Raw genomic sequence first — 20805 nt, forward strand, 5'->3', positions numbered from 1 at the left:
CATAAGAATTGTAGCCATAAAAAGAAGTGGGTGCAGTTCAAAGATACAGTGAAAGAAAATGTGCACATTTTGGCAAAACAGCTAAAAAATAAGCACAATAAATAAGATTGCTAGATCATTTTCCATTGATCATTTCAAAATGAAATATTTAAGTAGAATGGGCTCTATTATATTTTGAGGGAAAATATTTCCAGCTAGGCACATCATGACATTTATAAACAGTATAGAGATACAAAAGAATTGGATACACTGAAATGAATTATCCCATCAGGCAACATTTGGGAGATCATCTTTTCTCTAAATTGAGACTTAATAAAGATCTGGCATTGGGGAATTGAATTGTACAAAAGAAAGCATGAAGAAAACTAATGTAAAGGGTTATCACCAGAAACAGAATGACTCTAGGCAAAACTGCATCAATATGTTTGTGAAAATCTTCATAACTATGCATGATTTACAGAAAATAACTGATGGCTTATAAGGATGAATCAAGAGAGAAGAGAATACAAATAAAATAGAAAGAAGACATCTATGGAAACAAGTTACAAATGAGTTCTCTTTCAAAGTGAGACTTCTAATTTATCCTCTGGAAGATTTCTAACTTCACTGTGAAATTGAAGCCTGATATCAATTATAATCTGGGTTCTTGAGTTGAAAATAAGTTAAATTCACCTACAAAAATAAGATAACGCTACTAATGTGTTTTGGCAATTTACTGAGACAAAAAACTAAAATCCAAATACTTTATCTAAATAACCTAGACATTTTTATGACCTATGAATCTCACATGTTAAAGAGTATATATAGATTCTGCTTTGTACTTTTAATAATGGAAGTGGGTAGATAACAGGAAATAAGTAAAAATCACCCTTTTGTTTGCAAAACAGTGAGGTACCTTATGATCAAACACTCGGTTGGACCACAAAATGATTGACAGTTTACATAATATTTAATGTAAGTATACAGTTTTAGATAAAATTAAAACTATTTTTACTTAAATAGACAGAGTACAAGGAATAAAAATAAAAGGCTCTGTTATATGAGTATAATAAAAATTTATAATGAGAATGAGGTTAATAACATTTTGATTTGAACTGTAGCTCAAGAAGAAAACACTGGAGGTGACAGTCTGGGATTATGATAGATTTTCTTCCAATGACTTTCTTGGTGAGGTGAGCCTATGGTTTCTTTTATTTTTCATTTGCTTCAGTATAAGCCTTTATTTAAATCCTGATGGAAAGGAAATTTCTTAAATGTATAAAGTAACCATTTCTGGATAAAATTCTTTGGTGAATATAATTTATTTTCAAACTGACTCTTTGAATAGATGAATATTTGGAGAATTAATTTTTACTTTACCACTTAATGTACTTTATAATTAGTTTTCAAGGTGAAATATTAATTGTTTGATAGAAAGTTATATAATCATGTTGTGAATCCAAATGACTATGTTAAAGATATGGGATAAATTTATTATAAAATGAGCTGAGTTTTTTCAAATGCTTTTTGAGGTTATTTAATTGCTGTTCCTCATTGCATGTATGAATGACTTGATGTGACAATTTATATTCTTATTTAAGTGTCTCACAGAAAAATCTCCAAATATTTTAAGAAGCAAAGCTAGAAGTCAAAGAAAACAATAAAAACAAATTTTTTGTAAATCACAAAAAATGTAACCTAATCATGAAATCTGGCAGGATGGTCAGATCTTGTGACTTTTTTTCAAATAATGTTTTAAAAATAAAAATACAGATTTTTGTTTAGTGATCTTTGCTTAAAGCAGAAGTTATGAATTATTGTTAAAAAAATAAATCCTCTCCAAAAATATATAATACCTAGAAAATATTATATCCTTTTGATAGAAACAGTAGAAAACAGTTACATAGTCTTAAGTGACATGAGGTCTTGTTTGGTTCCTACATCTGTACCTCTTTCCCATTTAAACTTCACCTACAGGTTCCACGTGGAATAGCCACTTGGACTAATCTTGGTTTTAGATAGGACTACTCTAGAATGTACTGTTATATCTGATTTATGAGCCTATTTCAAAAAGCTGATTTACTGATGTCCTGATAATTTATTGTTCACATAAACCTAAGGCATATATCCATTGTGCTGGTTTTCATTTTTTTTGTAGTGATCAAATTTAAAATGCCAACTACCGTAAAATGCACCATTGTTTATATACCACTAAGAAAAAGAAAACGTTGCCAGTTAAGCCATGACACAGTGCCTTCTTTTCATAAATTGTTGGTCATATCCCTGTTCCAAATGTGAGCTGATATATTTTAAAATAGATGGAATAAGTTACTAATTGAAAATTAGCCATTCTTTTCATTTTGTCCCTCTGGTAACTAAAAGTAAACAATCTCCAGAAAACTGCTAGCCAAGTTTAGGACTAGAATGTGTCCATTTCACAAAAGAAAACTTTATTTCATGTAGAAATTGACTTGTAATCTCTCTTTTTGCATCATCTCCAAATAATTTAATTAATAGTCAGAGATGTAATACAGTTCAATTTAACCAAACATTTGTAAAGCATTTAATATGCACAAGACATTGTTCCCAATACCATGGATGAAGAAAAATGAGGAAGATAGCCTCATCATACTAAAAGATATACTATATTCTTGACGTAGGTCCTTGAATAAATTTCAGATCACAGAAGAAATTAACAAATGAATTGTAGATTAATCCATAAATTTCATTCACTTACTGCATCTTTTTTCAGGTACTGATTGATTTATCTAGCACATCTCACCTTGATAACACGCCTAGGTGGTATCCACTCAAAGAACAGACTGAAAGCATTGATCATGGCAAGTCCCATTCCAGTCAGAGCAGCCAGCAGTCCCCAAAGCCATCTGTCATCAAAAGCAGAAGCCATGGTATCTTCCCTGACCCGTCCAAGGGTAGGAAATATTTCAAATAGCAAAACTCTTGTCTATTTGTTCACTCAGTATCTTTCCGAATATAAGTGCCTGTATATTTAATATTTTTGAAAGGTTGGGTTCTACTGGGAAATATTTAATACAATATCATGCAAAGAGTGAGATGGATATGGAATCTGGAGAAATGGACTTTAGTCTCAAATCAACCCATAATTAAGTTGATGCCTTTGTGATCTTCACCACTCTGGTTCTCTGTTTTTGAATCTGTAAAATGGAGAAGGTTGCATTATATGAGCTATTGGGTCTTTTCCAGCTCTCAAGATACAGGATAATATGATTTTATAAAATATATTGGGGTATTTCATAAACAAAACATAAAAATCCTCAACAGTACATTGACTAGATGTAATCATCATTATCATTTTTGCATATTTCTTCTAATTGCTTATATCCCTATTTTTCATATATACATTCTTATTCATTATAAATGTAATGAATACATTATAGTACATACAACTTTCCATTTTGCTTTTTAATTATATCAAAAATGTTTTCCTTATGTCATCAAAACAGTTGGTATGCTGAAAATTACTTAAATCTTTCCTAAATAGTGGATTCAAATGCATTCTATGATTTTTTTAAATTATTTTTTTAAATTGCAGCATCATACACTGGGTTTGGCAGTATGCACAGTTTTCTCATTTGAATAAACTTTTCCATTGGGAGGTTCAGTAACCAGTTATCCTACAACACAGCGTTAATCTTCATCATAAACTGATTTTCTGCCTGTATGAGATAACCATGGAGTATCTTTCCAGGATATGCTGAGTTATTTATAAATATTAAATAAAAATTTTTATATTGGATCTGAGTATTCCTTCCTTTTTTGACTCTTCTCAGGAAGTACAGCATAATTGAAAAGTGGTTTTTTTGCAATTTGGGTCATGTTCTACAAGATGGAAAACTGAGATTATGTCCAAAGGCCACTGAGTTAATATGATAAACCACTGATTACAATATGTGCTTATAGATTACTTTTGAATTTTATATATCATTTCTGGATTCCATGTAGCTAGATTAACTCTGCCCTGATTGCCATTCTGAAAGATGAGTATAAAGACCTCTCTCTGTATAGCTGCCATAGTAAATGTGTGATCTTATATGTACATTCATTAAAATCACCTGAAATGATAATACCATCTCCACTTCCAAGTATCCCAGTGACTCACACCCCTTCCTCCAGGAATTAACTATCTTTTTTACTTAAAACTCCTCTGCGGCAGTGTCAACCTATTGCTTCTTCCCTGGACTCCACTAGAATTCGCAGAGTTCCTTGGTAAAACTATAAGTCAGTATATTCATTTACATGAGACTACTTCGAATGTATTCCTCTCCTCAAACCTCTCTTCCCAAGATTATCGTCCTCTTGTCTTTCTTCCCCAAAACTGTCTCCCAAATGTTGAATCACATTGCTGTATGGTGAGCAGTTGCACAGATGAGCCAAAAAACAAACAGAATTAACATCAGTCTTAGACGGTTTCAAATTGTGTGAACCAAGCTTGACAAGAGGAACGCTGGAGCAACTTTAACTCATGTTTTACCTTTTTGTAACCAGACATGCAGGTTCCCACCATTGAGAAATCCCATAGTAGTCCCGGTAGCTCGAAATCCTCATCCGAAGGCCATCTCCGCTCTCATGGACCATCTCGCAGTCAAAGCAAAACCAGCGTCACTCAGACCCACCTGGAAGATGCGGGGGCTGCTATAGCCGCTGCTGAAGCCGCTGTGCAACAACTCCGCCTTCAACCAAGTAAAAGACGCAAATAAATTCCTCAGCATGGCAGCTTAATGTTCATCTGTTGCCTTTCTTTCCTGCTCTCTTCCCCCGTTTGCTTCGTTTTTGGCTTTCCTTACTCCCTCTGTTCTCTGTCCCTTTGTCTGTGTAGGACAGTATCAATACATAAATATGCTCTTTTTAATTTAGTTTTTGTTTTTGTTTTTGTTTTTTTAGTTTATGTAGACCAAAAATAAAACTGGCTGTTTCTCCTTTGTCTCTACCATCCGTCCAACCTGGCTCATTGTATTTGGGAGCTGTGTCTGTGATGTTTGCAGGCAAAGCCATGTTGTGTGTCCTTTTTGTGTGCCTGTAAATAGCCTTTAGAATACAGAAATTATAAGCACAAGTGACTGCCAATTTTCCAGGCATTACATCAAAAAAAAAAAAAAAGCACACACACACAACTGTTTGAAGCAGACTAGCAATGAGATTCTCGCCTCTGAAAAACACTAAACAATTTTAGACAGAAGAGTAATATGACCAACAGTCAACTTCTAGAACCTAGGAGAAATGGAAAAGACATATCAATCTTAAAAAGTTTAATAAATTGTGCATGTGAAATGATGAAGATTTCTGTGTGAGAAACTGCCTAGACTTTTGAAAAAAAAATCTATGAAGAAAATCATGTTTCTTATATTCTCTAAAGTACATAGTATTAATATATATACAAGCATATGTGATGAGACTACGTCGTCGCCTCATTAAGGAGCACAGTTGGGCCCATTCAGTTGGATCACACTTTGTTTATGATTCCAAAAAATTTATAGGATTATTCTTTTTTTAACCTTTGGAAATCCTTTGAAGTCAAGATATCAACTAAAGCATAACAAATCACCCATCTTAATCACTGTAATTTCAGTTGATAACAATGATACAAGAACTTAGTAAGTACAGAGACTTTGAAAATGCCGGGGCACAGTTACTTCCAAGAGGCATCAGCCAAACAATGGAGATAAATGAATGTTCTCCCCATCTCCCAAAATAATCATTTCCAAAGAAACAGCCAGTTTTAACCCCCTTTAGTGCTGTGCATGTGATGTCATTTCGACATTTGAAAACATAACTTAATTTCAGTAGAGCAAAACATCACTTATGTTTGCATGAATGACATTCAAGCTGGTTCCATCTGAGGATACATACTCTGGGTTTCCATTTCACCCACACTGCCACAGCAGCACATAAAAGCGGTCAGTCTAATCATGCCAGGAAGCAGCACAGACACAGCATAGCAGGAGTCTTCCCCATTCAAAGAACTCAGTCTGATAATCTGCCTCCACCAGCCAATGGCAACCAAGACCAAAGCCAGCTAGCCCTCAGGAAGGTGATGTCTGATGGACCAGTCAAGCCAGAAGGAGGTGAGCAGAAAGGCCCTATTCAAAGTACACAGCAAGAACGTCCCCCAAATTTAAGGCCCTCATCTTTTAATTTTTAGAAATTGTCTGATAAAGTATGTTTATCCACTTTTTGATGTGCTTTTGTGGGCATGGCATTTCAGGACTTCATCATCACTGTGTAAGTCCCAAGATCAGTTTCATAATATATTGATTATAGTGATTTGTATTTTTCTATGCACTGAGCATCTTTTGACTTTTGTTGGGAAATAGATTAACAGTACTCATATTGCAGAATGGAATGCATGCTACTAACCTAATCTGTTTAAGCATGACTATAAATATGTTGCACTGTGATAAAAATTTAAACCACTTACAATTTGAATTAGCATACCGGTTGGAATGTAGATAAGCTTTTGTTGAATATTATTTTAAGTGTAACTTTTTTAAAAAATTCAGTGAATTTTGGAAATACCTAGAGGAAAGTAAAGGAAAAATGTTAATGCACTCATTCACCTTTACGTGGTAAAAGTTCTCTCTTGATCCTACAAACACATTTTCCATTCATGTTTCCGTAGTTGTCAAGTGTATCAGTTGTGTTGGGCATGTGAATATACAAGTGCCTGTGTAATAAATAAAGTATATTTATTTCATTCATAACCTGCTGGGTTCTGAGCAATTGTTATATGATACAGTTTAAAATGAGTGTGTCAGTTTTTGCTTTCTCATTTGATTCCTTGCAATAGGAAATTCAGAGTTTCTGCTTCATTGCTAGTGAGAGCTATAATGATAGTATATTGGGTTGCAGGACAAAGTTTCATGTCAGAAACATTATAAAATAGATGGGGAATTGTTACCAAATAAACATACCAGAGCTTACATAAACATGTAAATAAATGATGGGGTTGGGCTATTCTATGATGGGGTTGGGCTATTCTAGTCAATGCTTCCACTCTTTCTTTCTCCCACATCTGATTAACTTCACAATCTGCTCAGCTTTCTGGATAGAGGAAGACAAATCTGATAAGCCTTGCTCTGGGCAGGCACCTGGACTTGATTCCATGGCTCTGTTAGGAAGGAAAGCAAGTTAATATCAGTTCCTAACTTGACCTCAACATTTGTAAGATTTTCCCCAAGAAAGAATGCCACTCACTGACAGTGACAGGGATCAAACCAGGGTGATTATTAAATGATCTTAATTGTAATTCAAATGTAAATTTAATTGTAATTCAAAAACATATATCAAAGAAAGGTTTAAAAAAAAATGTTAGCTGTCCTTAAGTCCCTTCCAGCCCTAAACACTTGATTTTATTATTCTGTACTTTCCACAAAACTACAATTAGGCCTCGGACTTTTCTTTTTGCATTTCTTTTTATTCTCAGAAAACTTAAAAATTGTATACGCTTTTGTCCCGACTAATCAGATATTTAGGAGCAGTGGAAGATTTGTGTGGCAGTACAAAGGACATGAACTGTGATATTTCTTGAATTAGCAGGGAATTAAGGAAACAGCTTAAATATTAAAAGATAATTCTGAATATACATTTATTCAACCCAGTTTATAGATTGTCACCAAAGGACAATTTCTCTTTTCTAGTTAGCCTTACTAGTACCTTCCAAGAGTACTTATAATTCCACCTCTCACCTTTTCTTCATCAAATAAATAAGTCAATTGATTTCTTACTTCATTTTCTTACTGTAAATATTTCATAATTACAAATGTCACAGTAGTCAAATGCTTCCCTTATTTCACTCTGTTTTTAATTATCTTGTTGTATTTCTATATGATATTTTGTCTGAGTTTTTTTTTAGATATGAGTTTTAAAATTTTTAGCAAAACGTGCTTCTCTTTCTTTGAATAATGCTCGAATGAATATTCTCATATATTTGCAGTAGTTCTTCACGTAAAAAGTGCTTCATCACCCATTTTCTCATTTTATCACGCCTAGTAGGTGAGGGATTCGTTGCAGATATTCTCATTTCTGTTTTCAGAATGAGCCGTTGGAGAGTCAGGGGGCAACATAACTGATAAAGAACACTTGGCTGGAAATTGTCAGAATCGGCAATCTAACCCTGGTCTTATAACTGTGCCTAAGCTTTTGCTTTTTAAATGCATTGGCTCCTTTGAAATCCACCTCTCCTGATTTCACTAAAAACCCTGGTCATTTGCTTATTTGCTATTTACACTCAAGTCCTTACCAGTGATTAGAGGTTGCTAGAAATGATGGCGGAATACAATTTAGACTTGCTTACCTACTTGATCCTCTTTTCTGAAGGCTGATAATTAAGCTGCCACCAACCAGGAAAATAAAACCTTCTCACTGCACAAGCCGAGTGCAGCAGTAAGCAGTCTCTGCAGAGGAGGCTGTGTGCACATCTGTAGTCATTTCTATCAAGGGTGGCGAAATTGTCCCTAAAGAGCTTTTCATATATTTTTTGTGAGCTTCTCAGCAGATTTCTGCTTGAAGTAGCATAAAATATGGGTCAACTATGAACTACAGAGTGAGCCAGAAGGAACTTTTTCTCTCCCTCCGGGGTTTAGTCGCATGCTAGGAAACCTGAAAGGAAGGGCTAGGCAGATTGTGCCAGCTCATCCTGATACCTAAACAACTCTCTGTTTGTATTTAGAAATCCCTGGAGATGTTTTTTTTTTTCCAAGCCAGTTGGTTTGGTTGAATACAGGCCTGCTCTTTTAGAAGGTAACACCAACCTGGGAAGAGAGTTTTAAAAATAGGTTGTTTTTTAAAACCATACCAAAACTAAAACAAAAGTTCTTAAAACCTTGAAAATTAACTTTAGTTGCTATTGAATATATTACATTTTAGGGACATTTTTTAATTCCTGAGCTATTTTTGTTTGATGCTGAGATTTTTAAGTGAGCTTGAAGTTTAGAAACACTGATAAAAGATGGGTAGAAATATCCCTCCACCCTGGGCAGTTGAACTGTTGGGACAGCTTGGAGACGCTAGCTGAGAAGAGAAATCATTGACTGAGTTGTGTGAGGGAACTATGATTGAGGGTCCCTGGCTGTGGCTGAATTCAGGAGAAAAGCCTGAAGCTACTTCCACAGACCGCTGCTGGAAACTCCACTTTCCATAAAGCTGCTTTGCAGTACCTGTTCAAGAAAAGTTTCCTTGTTGCCATGGTGAACTCTGACCAAGCCATCTCTTTTTGAGACCTGCTGTCTTGGGCGAGTGGTAGTGGGTGGCTGGGTTGGGAAACAGGGTGGGAACTGGGAGTGGAGGGAAGTGTTGGTTACAAGGGCAGCAGCCGATCAGTGGTCCATTCTGTTCTGGCCAGAAGTAGATGGTCACTTTTGGTCAGAAGGAATTTGGCATTCTCTGTTTCTGGAAAGGAAAGGGTCCAAAAGGAAAGTGAAGATCAGAAAAGAAATCAGAATGAGATCATTTGGAGGTGAAATCATCTAGAATGTATGCAAGAGGTTAATAAAAACAGACTTTATATTCTTCAGTTTACTGTGTTTGTGCAAAAATAAGAAAGAAAGGCAGAAGAGAAGAGCTTTAAAAATAAAACTTGGGATAGTTTAAAATGAAAACAAACTGTACTGATATGAACACAGCAAGTAAGTAGCCAGTAGAAATCTAAGAGTATCAAATTGGATTTCAGCTTTCAAATTTTTCAGCCTGTTTCTCTTGGGGCAAGGGTTTTGTTTTGTTGTTGTTTGTGAAAGCTGTTTCTAAAGCTTTGTGTTTTCAGAGAGTTTTCCATATTTTCTTAAACTGATTGATTATGCATTTTGAAAACTCTGTAATCATTTAACATTTATTGCCAGAAGTATCTCTGCTGTACATGCAGAGTCACAGACAGTAAATAGCTCTGATCACGTGACGCTGCCTCCTGTGGCTGGACCTTCCTTACCAAAGGTGAAGTCACTGACTTGTCATCATTGGATACTTTTGCTTTTTTCTGGTAGCAGCCATGAGTTCATCAAGCCATCCATGTAAAGAATTACTGGTTCATACCGAGGATTTACATGTTCATTTCATCTGACGTGAATAGTAAGACCAACTGGCTGAAGTATCAAACTTGGCTTCAGCATTGCGGTGTCACATGCTCTAACCATGGGCCTGTTTGATTGAGCAGGACTATTAACATGATCCAAGAAGAATAAGGCCTTATTTTTAACATGCCAAAGTCCCTTAAATGCTATTTATGACATTTCTTTTAACAAACTTAACCTAAGTTTTTAAAATGCAAATTATTTTACTTTAGGTTTGAGCAAATTTATTTTCAAAAAGGTAATTTATCAAATTACCAGCAGAGAACAGGACCCTGAGGAAATGAGACAGGCAAGTAAATGCTGATGGAGGAAAGAAATGAAAAGCATGGAGCATGTGAAGGCTGATGGGAACACAGTACGAGATCCTGAACAGAGGGTACAATCTGAGCTTGGGGCTGGGAACGTTATTAGCCGGGGAGGTAGGAGGGGTCATGGAACCAGGGGAGAGGCAGAGGAATGCCAAAGGCACTAGGTAGCTACTTACCAATGTTGCCTAATTGCAGATATCTATCCATGAATTACTTGATTTTTTTTCCACTTTTCATCTGAGTATGTTATATTATATAAAATGTGATATTCCACCCATTCTTGTTGTGCAAGATAATCTTTGGGGAGGAGGGGGATATGAGGATGGGATAGGGTGAAGGAATCTTTACATATAATGAGTCAGACTGTGAAAAATAGCCTTTTTATTTTATTACTTTGTTGAATGTATAAATATATATTTGTTATTGAGGTACCAAATAAACACTTTTGGATATTAAATGAAAACATATCAGTAATATTTGATTGGGGTATTGAGGTTTTTCCATGCATAATTAGGAATAATGTAGATATAACCATAGCTTTATACCTCAATGTGTTTTAAAATACTGAAAAATAAGTTAATTGATCATTTGGAAAGAAACAAATCAAAGTAATATTACAAATCCATCAAGAACAGATAAACTTTTGAGAAGAAAATGTTTGATGAAAGTTAGGAGGTAGGTGTCTATTTTTAAACATGAGAAAGACAATAGAATAAATTTTGCTTTATTCTCAACACAGAAACAAAATCAACTTTTCCTCCTTGAGACATTTCAAACTAAAAACTGCATTTTTTTAAAGTTCTTGCAGGTAATTTTTTTTTCAGAGTTCTTATAGCTTTTATTTTTATTTAAAGATTTTTTAAGTATAATTATTTTACAATGTTATGTTAGTTTCTGGTGTACAGCAAAGTTATTCAGTTACACACACAAGTCACATCTGACTATGTGAAATGAGCTTGGAATCTAAAGAGAGAGAGAAAGTGTATTTTTTAATACTGAACAAGTCAAATTTCTTTCTGTATAGCAATATATATATTCTTTCTATACTTTTAATTTGTTGTGAAGCATTGTCATTGCTACTGACATTTCTTAAATAGCTACTTTGGCTCCATCCAACTATTAATGTACAAGAAAACTGAAGAGACTTTATGTAGAGAAAATCCATCAGAGGAAGAATTTGCATTTTTTTATGCCTGCCAAATTTCATTATTTACTCTGGGTTTCTGTGTAACATGAAGTAGATTTTTTTTTTTTTTAATAGAGGAGACAAGCAAATTTTTATGACACACATAGTATTCCTTATTCCTTATTAAGAATAAGGACCTTCTTCCTCTAAAGCTGTGAAGTTCTGGGTGAACAAATTCTGCAAAAGTTTAGAGAAATTAAAAGGATGATAATATCAATAATAATAAATCTTTTCAAATAAGGTGATACAACTCGATGTTTTTTAGTATAGAAAGTAAAACTAAAAGTCACCGTAGAATGCTTGTCATGAGTATACTGGTTTAAGATGATTGTTGAAGAAGGCTTGTGCTAACTGCTTTGTTTCTTTCATTTTCACAGTTCATACTTCATTTGCATCACTGTAGAGCTAGACCAGTAATTCTCAAAGTGTGTCCATTGATCACTAGGTATTCCAGGGATCTTTTCAGGACTCTACAAGATCAAAAAATTCTTAAGACTATTAAGATGTTATTTGCCTTTTTCACTCTCATTCTTTTGGTAATACGCATGAACTTTTCCTACATTTCCACGAAAAGGCACAATATCATTGTGTTGATGGCTAATGGAAAATGTATTTCTCAATTGTTCATGTTGAACTATTGTTAATTTTGAATATGATAAATATTGATAGATATAACTCACATAAAACAGAGTTCTTTGAGGAATTCAGTGATGTTTAAGAATGTAAAAGTGATCTTGAAACCAAAATGTTTAAGAGCCACTGCTCTATACACAGGCATAATCATAATTTTTCCAATGGTCAAGAAAGTAGGATAATTAGAAGTTTCTCACAAGATAGAATTAACATATTTGTCTCTAAGTTTTTTATACCGTATATTTCTTATAGTGCATTTCAGAACCCTTACTTTCCTTGCTCATTAATGTTAATTTGTAATTTAAGATTGACTATTTTTTATTTTATCTTAATTAATTTACTGGACATGATTTAGATTAAATTATGATTATATGCCCATATAATTTTGAAGTTTGACTGATAAATTGTCTATCAACTTTAATCAAGTTGTTTCTAGCCTATGGTAGAGTCAGAGTATTGTAAAGGTCAATACATTTTATTTCATGTCCTTATTTTGATAAACTTATTGGGAAAAAAATCATTTATAAGCTGTTTCTTTTATCTTCTCTTGTACCATCTATATTAGGAGTTCTACACATTGAAAGTTAATTTGGGGCATTAAGTAACAATAGAAACATTGAAGATCATCACTTTGATTCAAATTTAAGTAAAACTTGAGTTTCTTAACCCTTACCTAATCCTTAACCCTTAAGGATATAATTAAGTATTTTTTTAAATAATTAAATCTAAAAAGGGAATTCTGAAAATATATATTTATCATTTATAGAAAATATTATCTGGGTTACTCAGATTAGTTGCTCATCATTTATTCTCATTCATACACACTTTTTTTTTTAAATGAATAGCATGTTTCAGAAACTCTTCAAAGTGTTAGTGATTTTTAGTGAACACAATAGACAAAAATCACTGTCCCATGAATCTCCCATTGGAGTAATATTTATTGACTAACCAATTAAAGGTATGTGGGAGAATTTTAAGAATGACAAAAGCATGAGTTTTCTCTATCTTAAACTGAAATTGAAGAACAATGCAGTTGGTCGATTTGTTTATATGTAACCAGACAATAGTATTTGTAGAAATAAATATCTGAAAGTAGAATATTGTTTTCTTCTGGTCTGGTTCTCTCTCATGATCTTTACAGTTTACTGGCTTCCCAGGTGGCACTAGTGGTGAGAACCCACCTGCCAGTGCAGGAGAAGTGAGAGACACAGGTTCGATCCCTGGGTCAGGAAGATCCCCTGGAGGAGGAAATGGCAACCCACTCCAGTATTTTTGCCTGGAGAATCCCATGGACAGAGGAGCCTGGCAGGCTATAGTCCATAGGGTCACAAAAAGTCAGGCATGACTGAAGCAACTTAATACACAACCAACTATAGGAGGAGAGAAAACAATCTATTTGGAGAAGGTAGGAATATTAATGAAATTAATTAAAGACTTTAGATTCCATGGGACTGGACATGTATTTATCAGATAATTGTCCAGATTCCTCCTTATGGCCACTGACTGTATTTGAATGATCATGAAAAATAATACTGAGGGTTTGTTGTAGCATTAGCCATATAAATCAGTATGCTATTATTAATTTCTATTTGTTTGTACTGGAGATGTCTCCTTTGGGCAGGATTTTTATATAAATCAAAATATTTGGATTCTATTTTAGAATAACATCCTTGTTATCCAAGTATTCATGATCTTAGTGATCAGTTTCAGGATTATGAAGAACATTTTTCAAAGGTGACTATATAATTACTTTTGCAAGCAAACTGCAAGAGACAGGATATTTAAGTTTCAGAAGAGAATATTGTAAAATACAGTTGCCCTTGAAAAACTGATGCCCTTGAATAGTTTTTCTTTCAAATATGATTCTCCTTACTATGAATCTTTTAAAGATTTTTATTGTGTTATTTAAGGGTAAAGATCTTAATTGTGTTAGCATTTCTTAGCACAAAAACTTGGTCTTTGATAAATTCTTTATTAATTTTGTTTGGACATAGCTGGAATTATAAACTAAATTTATTTAAGATAAGATGAATTAACTTTAATGATGTTTTAATCAAACATTTATCCATTATTTAATCTGAAATTTTGATCCACATTTAAACTTTATTTTAAGCAGTTTCTTCCAAAACATGTTATTAAACAAAAACACCTTTAGTAAGTAAGACACACTAAAAGGCAACATTATAGCATAAATACAGGAACAGTAGTACACTGGACCATACGGAGAGGGAAGAGTGCAAGCAGGATTAAAAGCTTTACGTTCTTTCTTCAGAAAGATAATAGAGGAATCACATCATCTCCCTGTCTGAAAGAAGCTACTATGTGAATAATATGGAATATTTTAAGGGACATGTTTTGATTTTTATAAGCTTGTTATAACTTTCTGATATATGCATACATATATATTTCTGAAGGACCAAACCCAGTGTTAGTGTTAATTTTATCTTCAGCAACCCTGAGAGAGAAGTAATAAAATCACCAATCATTTTTCATTTAGAAAATATTGCAGTGACATCCTTCCACTGCCCTTATCCATGAGTTTACAAATGACCAATATAAAAATAAGAGATGTCTATCTTAAATACTTTTATGTGTGAAAACTTATAATTTGGAGGTAACAAATGTAAATAATTACAGTTTGGTGGTTACAAATACAGATAATTGTATTAAACCACCTATGCCATTTTTCTAGTGTCTTCTTTTAAATTTTCCCTAATTGGATAATGAATATATTGAAGTAAATCAGAAAAAAATTATATTAAGTTTCTAAGTCCTTGTAAGATGCAATATCTCTTCTTAAATTAGTACTCCTGGATGGTAGTAGAAACCTAAAAATGTTACCGGACATAATTCAAGGGAAAACCTACCAATAATGCTGGTAACAGTGGAAACTAAAATCTGACATTTGGACTCCATCCAAATCCAATCAGCAAATGTGATAAAGCTGCCAGATCTCTTTGGTAAAAATAACACAAAAGCAACAATAATAATAGATAGATAAATAGAGTGAAAGGTAAAGGAGATAAAATAGAAAAGGTCACTAATGTAAATATAATACTAGCTAAAGAACAACAAAGAAAATGCATGCTATAAGTATATAATTTCAGCAATAGGCAGTTATTTCAGTTCATCATTATACTATTGAAATAAAAGAATTATTGATTGATTTATCTTAATTCCAAACAATTGATCCTAAAGTCCTATACACTGTATCTATGAAGATAATATACTGCATATAGGAATATAATAATAATATATATAATAGGAAATTATAGGCTTACCTACATAATAAATTACTCCTGAAGTATTTAGAAACACCTTTGAGCTAGACCAGGGATATAAAATCAGTGAAAGAATAGCACAGGCTTGATACATTCCAAGCACTGAATTCTATAATAGACAACCCTTAATTTGAGAAATTCAATATTATAGAAAACTGGATGAGCACTTTCATTAATTTTGATTAGTCTTGATTCTCTTTCATTAATGAATGTGTGACCTGGAAAAAGTCACTTAAACTTAAAAAAAAAAAAAAAGAGGAGGGTCTTAGTTTTTCTGTAAACAAGATGATGGGTCTGGAACTAGTTAACTTCAGAGTCCAAGATTGTGCAATTATAAAGTCATCCACAATTTTGATCTGACACTTTGAACACGGGTGCTGCCATCGTGTGGTGGGTACAGTGATAGTTCTGCATTTTTTAAAAGATGTATATATAGTAGTGGGAAAATCAACAGAGCAAGCTAACTGAAGACAGATGGGCAGTCAAAGAGACACTACCCTATTTAATAAAGATCAGCCACAGAGGAGCAATCAAACAAAATGATGTCTAACCACCTAGCAGCCACAGAAAATGAAGAGGTCAGAGAATAATTCAAAACAGATTGAATTGCCTCACAGAAGATAAAATTAATTTACCTGAAATGCCCCCTCAATAAATGAGTCCCAAAATGATTCAACATGCTAGTATTTATTCTTCTAGACTTAGCAGCAGCAGCAGCAGTGTAGACTTATACCATCACATATTTATTTGATACACACTTTTTTCTAGTTGGTTTTTGAAAATACAGGCAAAAATTCAAAAAGAAAATAGGCCTCCCCAAATGTAATTCATTAAGAAAATGGCTCCAAAAATGTTTTTTATTATTAAAAAAGTCTCAAATTGAATGTGAAATAAATATTTTCATATGTAATACACAGATGCATAATACATGATTTCTGAAATTCTGTTAAAGAGTTGGAAGAATGAAGAAGAAATTTTTTAAATTGTTAATTTTGAAATCATAATATTATGAAAAGTCATATTTAGTTTTACTGTTTTCAAGTATTATTTCCTACAAGAAATGTAGAGAGACATTATACTGAAATATGAACCAGAGCTTACCTCCTGTCTGTACACCAAGAGTTGCAGTCAGCTTAAGTGCACCCTCTAGTACCTCCCATGGAATGTTACCATATGTATTATTCTGTCACTCCAGTTTAGAAATATATATATGTATGTATATATATGTGTGTGTATATATAGAATATTCATGGTCTGCTATGAATTCACAAGGCTATGCTCTCCCATGTTTCATGTGTTATCATTAAATATTTCTTTTAATCAAACCAGTTTGGGGGTATTTGGGATGACAAAACGTCTGATCAAGTGATCACATTTTTCTATGCAGTATGACAGATTAAAGTTGAATCTCTGATTTTAAAAGTTAACCAAAAAAAAAAAAAAAGATTACCCAAAGTTTCATTGACAAAGAACATGGGGCAAATATATATATATATATATATATATATATATATAGTATATATACTGTGGTGTTTCTGATATTTTTGATTTGTATCAACACAGAACTGAATTTTTAAAAAGTGAGAAATCTTCTATATCACTCAGATATTTTAAGTTGTTTGGTTAAAGGAAAGAATTATTAATATAATTATCATTATTATAATTTTTACTATCAATTTATTAAATATTGCTTCAGCATAGTTCCAGGATTAAGCTTTTAAGAAGGCTATCATGGAACAAATATAGGTAGGTTCTTCTTCCAATAACCGCATGAATCTAACAACTACAATTAAATATAGAAAGTGATTATTGCTGTAAAAGGTATATAAATTATGTGCTGTGAGAGTCTAGATATAGGAGAGTTCACTTCTGATTATAAAGATGAAGGAAATGTATGAAACAGGTTCCATCTGAACTGCACCTTTCCAGATGAGTATCATTTAGATAGAGAAAATGACAGGGTCAGAGGAAGGTATAACAAAATTGGAAAGAGACTTGGCTAGAGCTCAGGAGAAGAGAAACCAAATCATAGCGATTCAGAGTGAGTGGTCTGAATGGGCTTCAGTGACGAGTATACAAAGGAAAGTCATGGGAGGTACTTGTGGAAAACAACAGACGATAAAGTAAATAAAACAGATTTGATAAAGCAAACTAAAGAATTTGACTGAAATCATGAGATGTCTTGAAATTATAATCTGGCCTCTAATAGAAAGTCCTTAAGCACTTTATTCATTGCTTTTAGGATTTTCTGTTGGAGGTTTGCAGAAATACAGATTTAGTTCAGTTTAATATAATTGATGGTTTCTTATGTGGGAGCTAATTCAATTAGATAAAATTAGTAAATAGATGTGTTGTTTCAAGTAACTGAAAAGGAACTATTAAAATATTTGGACTCTTAGCACCAGATCATCAAAACTGCATTTCTATATTTTAACCTCATTTTATGCAATATAGATGTAGCCCTGTACAGGGAAGATGTATTCTGCATTATAATTGAATTCATTTTCAGAAACTAACTATGTCAAGCTATCTTTACATATCAGGTTAAAAAAAAAGTACAGTCATGCACAGACATTTTATTAAAATAATGCCAAACATATACATTCATTTGAGTTATTCACCTAAATACCCAAAATTTCTTTAGATTTAACTTTACATGTAATTTCATTTTACAAAAGTGGACTTAGACTTATTCTGAAATTTGTGTATGTTCCCTATATTTAATTTTCTTGTTTAAATATTACTGGTTTGCATTTAAAACATTGGCAATACTTTAATTGGTTTTCCGCATGAAATTTCCATTTGCCTAGGCAATATGAAAAAACTGTTTCCTTAAATTTATTTCTAGCCTTTTTCATTTCCTATGATTATATTGTTTTACATTCTGTTCACATTTCTCAAATATCCCAGAAGAGGACTAGAGCTAGAAATTCATCAGGTAAAAATCAAAGTTTGCCAGAGAAAAGATTAGATATTTTGAAATGTAAATAATAAGACATCTTTGGATATTCTGATGTATTGTGAGATTTGTGAGATTGCTCAGAGATTAAAAAAAAAGTTTTAAATTAGTAAATTGATTTCAAAAATAATGTCTATTAATTAAGGTTTGTCTTTGAAAGTAATATATTGAGATTTTCCAGTTGATGAAATCACTTTCTTACATTCAGTATCATACTAAAAATATTAACAATCTAGTTAGTTAAATCATCTATTGACAATCAAAAAGTGTGATAGCTTTTCCTCGTTTATAATCTGTTGACTTGTCTGACTCACTGTGCAGTTTATTATACAGTTTAATCTACTTTATTGTGTTCATAATTTTATATGTCATATTACCCTTGCATTTTATAACTTTATCTTTTTAAAAAGTCTTTAACACATTAGCCAGATTTCTTCTACATAAGTTAAAGAGAATATCAAACAAGCATTATGATTATTATTCTTTTCCTGGAAATCTAGTCCTATGTGTTACTCTTAATTCACTGGTGACTGGTTACTTAACAGGATTCAGGCACTTTTCTAACTAGCTATTCCCAATTTAATACACACCTGACATACAGCTGACTAATTATCAAATATTTCTTCCTTCTCTATTCTGGAAAAAGAATCCTACTATCACTAAAATAGATGGTATGAACAATTCTGGTGGCTTTAGAGAAACTGATTGTTCAGAAATGGAAAGGAAGAAGTGAGAAAAAAACTTAAAACCTTTGAAAGACTTGATCCTAGCTAATCTGATAGTTTCCTGCCCTCAAATGATTTCCTTCACAGTATCTATGTTTTCTATTTTTTGGAAGGGGTATACCGCTTAAAGCACCGCCAGATTGCCATTGTGCTTTTGTACATTTCTTTAAGAAAAATGTTGATAATATAAGATCATTAAAAGATTATCAACTCTTTATCAAGTGGTGTGGATCCATCCAACTGCTTAAGAAACTCCTGACTAAACAGTAGAAGAGTATTTATGGAGGAGAGAGAATCTAAATAGTTTCGCAGCTTAAAGTACATCTAAAATTAGAAGAGAATCAAGGTGAATTCATTGTCAGGGACCAGATACTCTCGAAGACTGGGAAACAGCCATTGATAATAAAGCCCTGAAGAAGAGGTCTGACGGGTATAGCAAAGAAAATCACAGTACAAAGAAGTGTGCGTTACTGTATTCCAGCTTTATCTCCCTCCTGATTATCATCATTTTATGAGGGAGGCTTTATTGACTCCATTATTTTCAAATGAGGAAACAGACTTCCTAGAGTTACTTCAGCCGGATTGGGAATTCACAACCATATTCTGTGAGATCAGAGCTCACACTCCTAAAACTCTGACCACACAGCAGAAGAAAAATGATAGTTTCAAAAATCTGCCTAGAGCATCTCCCCAACCCCCACAAAAAAGAGGAAACTCTTTCTCTTCATTTCTTTGGCATCAAAATTTCCTCCCAAATCTCTAATCTAGAACTCTGCTAACATTACCAATCACTTATTGCATAATTTATAATACAGATTTATAATTCTTCTATGGGAATATGCATTCTTATGTTCAAAAATCAAACTCATGGGTTATTTAAAACAACTCCCAGTCATAAACTAGGACATGACTAAGGGGAAGTAAATATCTTCAAATTTTAAAACCTGCTGGAGGCAGTTGGTAGAGCTACATACAAATAAGTCCAGAATTTTTAATCATTTCCTGAAATGATCTATTCTATTTTGCACCTTGACTTCTTAAATTATTGGCTATTAACATGGAAAATATTGAAGCAATTTTCATGTATTCTGTCACTTCTATCTACCCAAGTCTTCCTAAAGTCTTTTCTCTATGAAATAGCCACAATTCTTATTTGCTTGCCATATTATGATTGTAATACAGTACAAATAAATCACAACAAATAATAATAATATTTAATTCAGTCTAAAAATCTGATGGTTTATCCCTAGAACTGATTTTGTTTTTCTTTTTTGTCCAACAAAAACAATCAAGGGCTTTAGTGTTGCCACTGAAAGTTATTGGTTAAGGAAAAGAGAACGAAAGCAAGGTTAAGAAATGCAGAATTTTTGCCAGAGCTGTTTCTTTATAATGTAAATGAAGAAAAACGTTTAAGTTGCATTTGGAGATCAGTTGGAGTTTCATTGATTGACTGTGGCGTTGACTCTTCCCACACCATGCAGCCAAGCCCACCAATCACCGGCCTGCAGAAAGCTCCGTGTCCACTGGCTCCTCGGGCAGCAGCTTTGGCAGTGGGTATAGCGTGGACAGTGAAGGAAGCAGCAGCGCTGCAGGGGAGACTAATCTATTTCCTGTTCCAAGGATGTAAGTGGCTC

The 20805-nt window shown here is 33.2% G+C and overlaps 1 protein-coding gene across 1 annotated transcript in view; it reads left to right on the plus strand.

The window, feature by feature from the left end:
- Positions 1–20805, plus strand: part of PCLO (piccolo presynaptic cytomatrix protein) — a 375834-nt gene that overhangs the window by 319640 nt on the left and 35389 nt on the right. The window contains exons 18-21 of the mRNA XM_068973161.1: positions 1101–1172; positions 2732–2912; positions 4507–4701; positions 20653–20794. Coding sequence (XP_068829262.1) covers positions 1101–1172; positions 2732–2912; positions 4507–4701; positions 20653–20794 — 590 coding nt within the window. The remainder of the gene's footprint in view (positions 1–1100; positions 1173–2731; positions 2913–4506; positions 4702–20652; positions 20795–20805) is intronic.

Source organism: Capricornis sumatraensis, chromosome 5, assembly GCF_032405125.1.
Source record: "Capricornis sumatraensis isolate serow.1 chromosome 5, serow.2, whole genome shotgun sequence".
Lineage (NCBI taxonomy): Eukaryota > Metazoa > Chordata > Mammalia > Artiodactyla > Bovidae > Capricornis > Capricornis sumatraensis.